The sequence below is a fragment of the Culex pipiens genome, chromosome 3 (genome assembly GCF_016801865.2).
Source record: "Culex pipiens pallens isolate TS chromosome 3, TS_CPP_V2, whole genome shotgun sequence".
In the NCBI taxonomy this organism is placed as follows: domain Eukaryota; kingdom Metazoa; phylum Arthropoda; class Insecta; order Diptera; family Culicidae; genus Culex; species Culex pipiens.
The window spans coordinates 50,044,771-50,057,002 of record NC_068939.1 but is presented as its reverse complement, the minus strand read 5'-3'; the positions used below and the strand labels follow the sequence as shown (position 1 = coordinate 50,057,002).

The 12,232-nt window shown below is 38.4% G+C and overlaps 1 protein-coding gene across 1 annotated transcript; it reads left to right on the top strand.

The window, feature by feature from the left end:
- The first annotated feature begins 346 nt into the window (after positions 1 to 346).
- LOC120413205 (syntaxin-7) lies at positions 347 to 11,657 on the top strand. Its single transcript, XM_039573921.2, has 6 exons — positions 347 to 825; positions 1,051 to 1,169; positions 1,231 to 1,300; positions 1,372 to 1,789; positions 1,849 to 2,004; positions 10,913 to 11,657. The coding sequence occupies exons 2-6, from the start codon at positions 1,052 to 1,054 to the stop codon at positions 11,000 to 11,002; spliced, it is 852 nt and encodes a 283-aa protein (XP_039429855.1). The 5' UTR covers positions 347 to 825; position 1,051; the 3' UTR covers positions 11,003 to 11,657.
- The last annotated feature ends 575 nt before the right edge of the window (positions 11,658 to 12,232 follow it).

Here is a 12,232-nt window from a genome sequence, read left to right as displayed (position 1 = left end):
GAGTTCTTACAGAGCTAAAAAATTCTTACAGAATTCTAGCAGAAATGTTCCACCGTTCTAGCAGGATTCTGGCAGCTCTGCTAGAATATTTCGTGACTGCCCACTGAGAATTTTTGCTCGAGCCTCGAGTCGAGACCGAGCCTGAATCAAGTCGAAGCTCGAGCTAAAATTATCAGTGGGTGGGATGTTGTTACAGGTAAAACTTCAACTCCACTTCTGTATAGATTTCTTTCAACGTGTTCCAAAACGGTGCACCGCACTTGCGATGTTTTTTATGCTTCTGAAAAATGTTTTGACGGATGACACTGCAACTGGCGATGTTTTTCGCTGGAACTGTCATTCTGTTTTTGTGTGGTGGGCGGAGTAGCGGGTGGACGTTGGGTTGGCTGCGAAAATAATAAAGATTTTTTTTTGTGTCGAATAAAATCATCCGCAGAGAAACTTTCCATTGTGTGCGCGCGAGATCTCGCTAATCGTTTCAGAACAGCTGCAGCGCGGTGTTGTTATCAGCGTCGATTTGTGTTCGTGTGTGGAGTGCGTGTTCTAATTAATGCGGAGAAAACCCAGAAACAGGTTTAAGTCTGCGAAGAGAGACCACGGAAGACCTTGAAGAGCGCTAGCGGGGAAACCGACGACGGAAGGCCATTACGACACTTTGGGGCACCAGCTGCTGCTGCAATATAGTTAGTGGTAGGCCAAGGAGGGTTCAAGACGTAATCACGGACATTGTCATCATCCAGCGGGGGACAGCAGCTTAGTGTGTCCATTCCGTAACTAACACCCAGAAGAGAACGAGCCAATAAATACAGTCAAGCCAAGAGCAAGGTATAGTTTACACGTCCGTAAAGATAAAGACAGCTAGCAGACTTATCGATGATTCATATTTGCGCTGGTTGGTGCACTGGAGCTTAATTGGATTAAAACGTTATTTTTGTCCGGCTGCGAGGAGGACAATTTCCATACGGTGCCACCTCCGGGTCAATAAGTCTAGCGCCCACACACAAATTTTGCAGTCCTGCAGCGAGCAATAACAACATTGTCTGTTTGTAGGATGAGTTATTCCTCGTTCGAGAATAATGGGTCCGGAACGGCGGGCCCTACCAACGAGGCCGACTTCCAGAAGTTGGCCCAAACGATCGCCACCAGCATTCAGAAGATTCTGCAAAATGGTAAGCTAACTTTTTTTTTCCAGGTTGGGCCTTTTCTAACGACAGTGTTATTTTGTTTCAGTTTCATCGATGCAACGGATGGTGAATCAGTTCGGAACGGCACAGGATTCCCCCGAGCTGAAGCAGCAACTGTAAGTAACTTAACATTTATGTTTTCATCGTGATACTTATTGATAAAATGTGTCCCCCCTACCCCTCGCAGCCACCAAATCCGCACGTACACCCAGCGGCTCATCACGGACACGACGAACCTGCTGAACGAGCTGATCAACTGCAAGGAGCGCCACCTGAAGATCCAGCGAGACCGGCTGGTGGACGAGTTTACCGCGGCCCTAACGGCCTTCCAGTCGGTCCAGCGGAAGACGGTCGATCTGGAGAAGAATGCCGTCCGGCAAGCGCGCGGAGCTTCCGGAGCGGTTCTCAACAAACCCCCGGGCGGTGGCTCGTCGAACCATTCCAGCATGGGCAGCTACGGCAACAGCCACAACCACTCGAGCAGTAGCAACGCGTTCGAGGACAACTTTGTGAGCCAGCGGGGGGGACAAACGCAGGAACAGCTGCAGGAGGAGATCGACCTGCAAGCGCTGGAGAACCAGGAGCAGACCATTCGCGAGTTGGAGGTTTGTTTCGCAAAGGTTGATTGCTGAAACACATATTAACCATTATTCATTGTAAACAGGAAAACATTGTGAGCGTGAACGAAATCTACAAAAAGCTGGGCGCGCTGGTGTACGAGCAGAGCCACACGGTGGACTCGATCGAGGCGTCGGTGGAGCACACGAGCGTCTTTGTGGCCGAAGGTGTGCAGCAGCTGAAACAGGCGAGCCATTATCAGGTGAGTGACATAGGAAACAAACTAATTGGGGTTTTAAAAACATGTTTGGGCAACAGCTGTGTTTGGTGCCGGAATTTGAAGGTACAAAGAACTTCAATTGTGTTGTAGGAAGTTGGAATCAAATACGCATACCACACTGCCTGAAATAGACATTAATTTGAGGCCTCTAGCCTGAACTTCAGCTAAGACGTCATCCATATAGTACGTCACGCTAAAATCCACCAACATTTGGCCCATCGAACTATAGTTTTAAAAGGGCAAAAATTTACAAATGATAAAATAAGCTTTTTATTAGACGCAATTCATTGGTAGGGATACTCATCCAGGATGAATCGCGGTTTGCAAATCATCCGTTCACTGCTTAACCTCTGAAGACTCTTACTTTATTCGTCAATACCGGCGCCTTCCCAAAAAGCCTGCAGTTCAATAAAAGGAAGGAATGTTAGTCCATTACTAGAATTTGCAAACTCATCAGACATGGAGTTTGTAGCTCCATTCCTAACGACACCGCTGAGACCGTTGAATCCACAGCATCTCATCCAAGCATCTTGTGAATGTTAGCTTCTTTTTTTCTGTAAGTTGGATAAGGTATTAGGGTAATTCTCCGCCAACTTACACTAAATCGGAAAATGTTGCCCTGACCCCTCTTCGATTTACGTGAAACTTTGTCCTGGGTAATTTTTGTCCGTGATCACATCACGAATACGAGCTCTATTTATCGATATGTCGTGACGGTGGTGTGGTACGACCCCTTCCATTTTTGAACATTTGAAAAGAAACATTTCCAGCTTAAAACGCGATAGCTCGTGATGGCGACAAGCAAACCCCTTATGTTTATATATCAACATTTTTGTAATTGTCTGTTCTACAACTTTGTAGAAAATTGCCACAATCTAAAAAATAAACCTTGCAATTTAGAAAAATAAACACATGATGCCTTCCGATCAACGATGATGTAGAAAGAACTTTTTTATAGTGGAAATTTTAATTAGTTCATGCAACAATTCACAAGACGCCGTGCCTTCCGATCTACAATGGTATAGGTAGGACTTCTTTGAATACAAAACTATTAGGATAACACACTTTTCCTCCAACACACACAATTTCGGTCATCGACCGTGCGCCACCACTTCACTAATTGAACTAAAATCTAAATTTTTTGCACCAAAATGAATCAGCATATGCCGGTTGTACCCTTCTTTACGGCCCTGAAGGAATTTTTGATCTACACTAGTTGTTCGGTAACTGGGCGTTGTTTAACTGGGCTGCTTTTTAACTGGGCGCTCGATAACTGGGCTGTAGCCCAGTTAAAAAGCAGACAAACGTCAAAAAATCAAAACAAACCGAAATGACCGAGGGGTAAATGGATGCCAAAAGCCTTTTTACCAAAAAAAAAAACTTATTTCAAACATGTTTCAAATTTCAAGTCACAATTAAAGAAATATGAAAAGTAAGCATTCGCAATTCGCAATTTTCAGTGTAAGAACGGGCCTTGACCGATCTTATGCACCAGGTTCCCGACGAACACGCACTGCCCTTACACCTACATCTCACCCTTGCTCTGAGTCAGTACGAGCAACACGCTAGAACACGCTTTGAGTGTTCGTGCCAGGCATGCACACCTTCTTTTCCGGTTACGCATTTTAACTCGGCCGGGGGTGGTACATTACGTAGGGTTTGATGTAAGTATAAGCGCCTAACCATTTATAGTGTGCCTATCAATTTTCATTAAAGCAAAAACTGTTATATTTTTAGTTTGAATTCAAAAACTAATTGTTATTTACTGTGTGTTGCTTTTTCCTGAAATCTTCCCTAATGTTGAATCATGTTTATCTGTTGCTATTTCTTTTGTCGCGGTGTTTTGTTACAATATTTTGGTCCTAAGCATTTTAGAAATGTTTTTCAAAAGTACAATAGTAATATTTGTGTTAATCCTTTAATCATTCCATAAATTGAGTAAGGGCTCGAACCTCACTTGCTTAAGAAAAAGGTGATGTTTCAAAACAATGGACAGTGAAGGAAATATACTATGTAAAGAATCAATAGAAAAAGAAAGATAGTAATTTATGAAGTAGATAAAGAAATTAACAAACAAGCTTAGATTGTATTGAGGGCAATTTACAGGGAAGATGAGAAATTATTCAAATAGATAAACAAAGAAAAGGCACATGATAAACAAATTTACATCGCTGCCAAATTAAGGGAAAGCAGACAGTTTGTTACAGCAGCATCAATTGGTAAAATAGAGTGGAAAAACGTTGAGAAATAAGAGAATCAAATAAGTAAAATCGAATTCAAATGGAGGATAGTAAACAGAAGCCGTTTTAGAAAATCAGTGAAACAAAATAAACAGAAGATAGCTGTTAGCTGAAATGGAAAGAAGAGAAACCCCGTTCTGCGATGCTCAGGTACATCCACAGCAGTTGACTCAACATACTGCGAATCAAAACAATACCGTCTACAATCACAAATTACTTCCCTTTCCCACATTGACGCGCCCCTTTCTTCTAGCCGTCTCTACTCTGACCCTCGCTGGTCAAAGGTTTACGATCCGTTTCCACAGGCCACCAGCTAGGTTACACCTTGTCATCATGATGACTAAACCAAGCCAACGTGGAGGTAAGAAAATAGGACACTTGCAAGGAACCAGAGCCATGCTGTTTTGTCCAAACAGCACTACGGATGTAGTTGGGCTCCTTCCGGGATGTTCCTCGCCTAGGTGTGTCAACCGACGAGTATCATCAGTATCATGCACCCTTGGCCTGCAATATGAAAAGTAAGCATTCGCAATTCGCAATTCGCAATTCGCAATTTTCAGTGTAAGAACGGGCCTTGACCGATCTTATGCACCAGGTTCCCGACGAACACGCACTGCCCTTACACCTACATCTCACCCTTGCTCTGAGTCAGTACGAGCAACACGCTAGAACACGCTTTGAGTGTTCGTGCCAGGCATGCACACCTTCTTTTCCGGTTACGCATTTTAACTCGGCCGGGGGTGGTACATTACGTAGGGTTTGATGTAAGTATAAGCGCCTAACCATTTAAAGTGTGCCTATCAACTTTCATTTGAGCAAAAACTGTTTTATTTTAGTTTGAATTCAAAAACTACTTGTTATTTTACTGTGTATTGTTTTCTCCTGAAATCTTTCCTAGTGTTGAGTCGTGTTTATATGTTGCTATTTCTTTTGTCGCGGTGTTTTGTTACAATTTTTGGTCCTAAGCATGTTATAAAAGTTTACCAAAAATACAATAGTAATATTTGTGTTAATCTTTTAACCATTCCATAAATTGAGTAAGGGCTCAAACCACACTTGTTTAAAAAAAGGGTGAAGATTGAAAACAATAGACAGTAAAAGAGAATTTATTTTATAAAAATCAAGAATCAATAGTAAAAGAATGATGAGCGTATTTTAGATGTATTAGATGTAAAATTAGACAATAGTTAATAAATAGAGATACAAAACAAGCTTAGATTATAGTAATGATAATTTATAGGACAGATAAAGAATTATTCAAATAAATAAATTCGCAATAAAATCAAAAAAGATTAGACAAATGATAAATAGACTTGATATTACTAGTACATTAAGGAAAAGTATATTTTTAGGAATTGAGAATCAGTAGAGCAAAATAAAAATAGGAGATAGGTGGTAGCTGAGAATGAAGAGAAGAGAAACCCCGTTCTGCGATGCTCAGGTACATCCACAGCAGTTGACTCAACATACTGCGAATCAAAACAATACCGTCTACAATCACAAATTACTTCCCTTTCCCACATTGTCGCGCCCCTTTCTTTTAGCCGTCTCGACTCTGACCCGCGGTGGTCAAAGGTTTACGATCCGTTTCCACAGGCCACCAGCTAGGTCATCATGAAAACCAAGCCAACGTGGAGGTAAGAAAATAGGACACTCGCAAGGAACCAGAGCTATACTGTTCTGATCAAGATAATTCGGATGATCTAACAGAACTACGGATGTAGTTAGTTGCGCTCCTTCCAGGATGTTCCTTACGTGGACGTCAACCGAAGAGCACGCAACAAGGTCAATGCCATTGCATGCTCTTAGGTATCAATCCTTGGCCTGCATGAAAAGTAAGCATTGTAAATAAATTTGAGTATCTTTTATTTTTATTTTTCGTCAGGAAAATATTATGCATCGGTGGTCCCCTTGTTATTTTTCGTTCAGCCCAGTTACCGAACAACTACTGTAAATCAAATGTGTCTCAAAAGTCATATAATTTTGTAAAGCAATCATTGACTACCTGGTTTATAGTCATTGATTATTGATGATTTTCATAACTTTGCTAGAAAGAGAAAAATACCAACAAGTATCAACACGTGCAGAGTAATTTTCAAACAACTTATAGAAGGAATTTTGTTAAAATATTGTAAACGAAGCAAAATTTATATCGTCGAATGACAAATCATGGCAATGATGGAAGTCATCACCTTAAATGTAACACCAACGCAGGAATGCATATTTTTCCCCTCTGATTTTCAAACAAAGGGCAATTGCAGGCCAAGGATTGATACCTAAGAGCATGCAATGGCACTGACCTTGTTGCGTGCTCTTCGGTTGACGTCCACGTAGGAACATCCTGGAAGGAGCGTAACTAACTAACTAACATCCGTAGTTCTGTTAGATCATCCGAATTATCTTGATCAGAACAGTATAGCTCTGGTTCCCTGCAAGTGTCCTATTTTCTTACCTCCACGTTGGCTTGGTTTTCATGATGACCTAGCTGGTGGCCTGTGGAAACGGATCGTAATTCTTTGACCACCGCGGGTCAGAGTCGAGACGGCTGAAAGAAAGGGGAGTAATTTGTGATTGTAGACGGTATTGTTTTGCTGCTGTGGATGTACCTGAAACATCGCACACCGGGGTTTCAGCTACCACCTATCTCCTATTTTTATTTTGCTCTACTGATTCTCACTTCTTCACTGACTTCTATTTAATATCCATCATTTGATTTTGATTTTACAAACTTTTGATTCTCTTATCTCTCAAAGCTTTTCCACTCTTTTTTACCAATTGATACTGTTGTAACAAACTTTGTTTTTTCCTTAAAAATATACTTTTCCTTAATGTACTAGTAATATCAAGTCTATTTATTATTTCTTTTTTGATTTAATTGCGAATTTATTTATTTGAATAATGCTTTATCTGTCCTATAAATTATCATTACTATAATCCAAGCTTGTTTTGTATCTCTATTTATTAACTATTGTCTTATTTTACATCTAATACATCCAGCTTCTCATTTTTATTCTTTAAAATACGCTCATCATTCTCTTACTATTGATTCTTGATTTTTATAAAATATATTCTCTTTTACTGTGTTTTCAATCTTCACCCTTTTTTCAAACAAATGAGGTTTGAGCCCTTACTCAATTTATGGAATGGTTAAAGGATTAACACAAATATTACTATTGTACTTTTGGTAAACTTATATAACATGCTTAGGACCAAAAATTGTAACAAAACACCGCGACAAAAGAAATAGCAACATATAAACACGACTCAACACTAGGAAATATTTCAGGAGAAAACAATACACAGTAAAACAACAACTGGTTTTTGAATTCAAACTAAAAATAAAACAGTTTTTGCTTTAATGAAAAATTGATAGGCACACTATAAATGATTAGGCGCTTATACTTAGGGGGAGAGGGGGTAATATAAACCCCCTAAGGGAAAACTGTGATTTCTCAACCATTACAGCATTACTTTGGAAGAATTTTGTTCGATGTTCTAAAACAACTATTATTCTTCGTCATCCATGTGAAAAAAGTCTTTAAAAAACTCCAAATTGTTCGAAAATATCAAATTTCTAAAAACATTTTTGATTCATTATAAACAACCATGCGGGGCAATATGCACCGCAACATTGGGGCAAAATGCACTACAACAACGGGGCAAAATGCACCACAACATGGGGCAAAATGCACCGGGTCAAAGCAGTTTTCACTAGTCACCACTAGATGACACCGCTGTTTTTACAAAGGAGCTTCACTGCGGTGCATTTTGCCCCGACCACGCTTTTTGCAGAAAATTTAATTAAAAATGCATTTTTTGATGTTTTTGGACTCATCTATCTACAGAATAATGAAGATTATGGCAAAAACTATATACCTCAACACTTACAATATCAATAAATGCTTTTCATATTGTCCAAATATCATAATGACGGTTCAATGAAAATTAGATGAAAACACAACATTTTAAAGTTTTGCAAATAACTTAAGCTGTTTCTATACTGCGATGCTAATTTTTTTCCAGCATGGTTTAGCAATGTTAAGCTTCCAATTTCTATGATTTTTACCCCGGAAAATTCTTCCAAATACCGAGAAAAGCAGGGGGTGCATTTTGCCCCGGGGGTGCATATTACCCCCTCTCCCCCTACATCAAACCCTACGTAATGTACCACCCCCGGCCGAGTTAAAATGCGTAACCGGAAAAGAAGGTGTGCATGCCTGGCACGAACACTCAAAGCGTGTTCTAGCGTGTTGCTCGTACTGACTCAGAGCAAGGGTGAGATGTAGATGTAAGGGCAGTGCGTGTTCGTCGGGAACCTGGTGCATAAGATCGGTCAAGGCCCGTTCTTACACTGAAAATTGCGAATTGCGATTTTCAAACAAAGGGCCTTTAATATATACTTTGAAAAATATTGGCATCGGCCAAAGGTAACAAATATTGAAAAAAGTCAAAAAGTGTTTCAACTTTACTGAACATAAAAAAAGTGTTGAATAATCAGGATAGAATAGATTTGGCCAGAATCCTAAATGACAATACTCTATCTAAGGACTGTATAAGAAAGTAGTGGGAAACAAAGAAATGCTTGCAAAGTTAACCTAAAATTTTTTTTCAAATACTTTAAAATATCTTGTAGATCGTTTTTTTGTAGGTCAAGATGTTATTGTCCTTGAATAAGAATACTTCTCAATAAGCTTCAACTGTGCAACATTGAAAAACAAAAGGTTTTCGAAAAATAGCTGTCTAATTTTCAAGCAAATCTTGACCATCTTGTAGCATCTTGTAGCTTTCAACGGAAATCAAAAGTATAGTTCAGTAAATTTTGCGATACATTTTCGTGTGTAGCACTACTTGTTTAGCGAAATTCAAATTTTATAAATAAAATAATACCTCGTAAACACCACCAATTTTTGGGGTCAGATTAGCACTTGAGCAGTTTTTTACCAAATCTGCCCTATTAGTTCCTTTTTATTACAGTCCAGACTCGATTATCCGAAGCCTCGATTATCCGAAGGTTTGTATGGGACTTCGGATAATCGAATCACGAACAAAAAAAATGTTTTTCTTTTTCTTGTTTTTAACATCAAATTCGAGTTCTGCGACCCAATTTTAGTCAAATTTGAATAGTTGATTGCCTGTTAAATAATAAAATGCATTTTTTCATTATTTCGTCTCCGCCATATTGGAATTAAAAATTCTAAATAACTTTATCGTAGTTTAGGGATCATACTTAAGCTTTACAATTAAAAATAAGACAACGAAATTTTTCTTTTTCGTGATTCGATTATCCGAAGTTTCGATTATTCGAAGTGGACTTTATTTATATTTTTGGATTTAGCTCAAACTTTGTGGGGGCCTTCTTTATGACTAAATTGGTTAAACCACACAAGTCTTTATAAAATTCTGGAAGCTGTCCGTCCATACATACATGATTTGTATAATATTCAAAAATCTTCGAATCTAAGTCTTGGGCAAACTTGTAGGTTTTGATGTGGACTGTTCAGAAAAAAAGTACACGGAAAAAAATTCGATTTTTAAATAAATTTCAGAAATTTTTATTACAAATCAAAAACTCCCAAAATCATTCATTTTTGGATTTTTTTTAACGTGCTTGGCTCGCCGAGTTATGTTTTTCCAAAAATTGTGTTTTTTTTTTTGGAAAAATAGGAATTTTAACCAAAGAAAAAAAAATGATTTCGGTTTTTAATGTAAAATTAAATTTGCGATCGAAAAATACTTTACATTTTATTGTTAAAATTTAAAATCATTTTCAAGTACAGTCCAGACTCGATTATCCGAAGCCTCGATTATCCGAAGTTTCGATTATCCGAAGGTTTGTATGGGACTTCGGATAATCGAATCACGAACAAAAAAAAAAAATCTTTTTCGTTTTTTTATTTTCTTACTTTTAACATCAAATTCGAGTTCTGTTATCCCATTTAAGTCAAATTTGAATGGTTGATTATTGCCTATTAAATTAAAAAATGCATTTTTCAATACATTCATCACCGCCATTTCGGTCGCCATCTTGGATTTAAAAAATTCTTAATCATTTCAGAGTAGTTTAGGGGTCATACTAAAGTTTAACAATTAAAAATAAGACAACGAAATAATATTTTTTTCGTGATTCGATTATCCGAAGTGAAATTTTGCCAGGGCCTTCGGATAATCGAGTCTGGACTGTAATAACAATTTAAAACCTAATTTAGGGTTATAAATAAGAATATCTAGATTTTTGAAATAGTATGCTTCTTGGTACTTTAAAAAAATCGAGAAGCTGATAACATTCACTACAAAAGAACATTTTTGAAATTTTACGATCTTTCCGAAAATAATATTTTTGTTTTTCAACATTGACAAATAAAATCTGAATGGATGACACCTTGACGACACCTATGACGTTACGCGTTCGCACACTAGCCCATCATGTGATTTTGCTGGCTAGTCAAAATTTAACCTCACTTTTTTCGTGTACAAACACGCAATACATGCAAACGTAGATAGCTCAATAGAGAATTTTCTCAGCTTTTTGAAAAATATATTTTCAGAAATGAACAGAGAGGCAAAAATTAACTAAACTTTAACATTTATCACAAACTTAAAAAAATCTCGCTCTCCATTCCAAATTTTCTTCTTCCGTTTCCCCCCACCAGAACAAAGCCCGCAAGAAGAAGCTGATTCTGGCGCTGATTGCGGCCTCCATCCTGGCCGTCATAATTCTGCTAATCATCATCCGACACTAGGACACTACAGCGAACAAGAGACGCCGACAAACTGCTCCACCACACAGTTTGTAAATAGTGCAGCCGTGAGAACTTTTTCCGCCTCCCAATTCGCAATACAAGATCTGGTTCTTTTCTAGAGGTTTCCCCGGTTTAACGAGTTGTTTATTGGTTTTTTTTTCTTTGTGGAACTTTATTTTCGAGAAAGTAAACGAGAGACAATGTGGAACCAAGCAGCAAAAAAAGTGATATCTTACATGATAAAATAATTGCAATGGAATGTTTTGTGAACAATAACGAACGGAAAAGCTTTTAGCGCAGAGTTTAACGTGATTCAAGGCGATAATCACGCGGGAATTCTAACGTTATTTTGATATTAAAACCTGTCGCAGGAACTGCAGTCTGCAGTGACGAGCGTTTATTATTTATATTGTACACACACTTACTAGATACTTTCTAAGCAAATGAAAACAAATGAGCAAAAAACAACACACACTGTATTACTTATCAAACCATTACCGTTCTACTATGTATATTAGGGAGATAGTAGTCTATTTAGTGCACGTGAATGTGACGAGAAAGACGACACTAAAGAATAATTAAATTTGGAAGTGAGCAAAAACAGCAAACAGATATATAAATATAATAAAGAAATGTCAATATTATGAAACAAGGACCAGAAAGGCAATTCAACTCTTGATTGCATATCCGAAAGCCACTCGTCCGTCCAAACTTGGTTTATTTATGTTGAGCTTGTGCATTTTCTGTATATTTACTTACAAATCGTTTTCTCATAACATTCCACCCTCCGGTTCAACTTAGTATCATTCATGCTTTTGAGTGTCTCTCTCTCATTCATGGGTTCTTTCCGCAAATGTTCGTGTATTTTCCTGTGTGTTTGTGTGGTCTCATAAAAGTGCAACCAGCCCTCGATCGGTCATAAGTTAATAAAAAAAACCCTTTTCTTCAAGTTCCCAAGTTATGGGAAGTTATGCTGCAGCAGCTTTTTATTGCATGTGCAATCCCAACTCGTATAAACACATCGATTGTCGTCGTCGTTCCGGTTGAAATTTGGGAAACGATGTGTGCGGTAGAAATCGGAGAGCGTCAATAAAATTTCGATTGGGATTTGTGTTCTCGGGACATGTGCGTTTTCCCACTCGAGAGGCAGTGACTGGCTCGAGTGTTTGTTTATCGATTTGGTTCGTTACATTTTGGTGGGCAGTGCCATGTTAGATTTCATGACTTGAA

Coding starts and splice junctions, on each gene's coding strand:
- LOC120413205 (XM_039573921.2), top strand. CDS start 1,052: ATGAGTTATTCCTCGTTCGAGAATAATGGGTCCGGAACGGCGGGCCCT. Junction 1,301..1,371: donor CCCGAGCTGAAGCAGCAACT/GTAAGTAACTTA, acceptor TACCCCTCGCAG/CCACCAAATCCGCACGTACA. Junction 2,005..10,912: donor AACAGGCGAGCCATTATCAG/GTGAGTGACATA, acceptor TCCCCCCACCAG/AACAAAGCCCGCAAGAAGAA.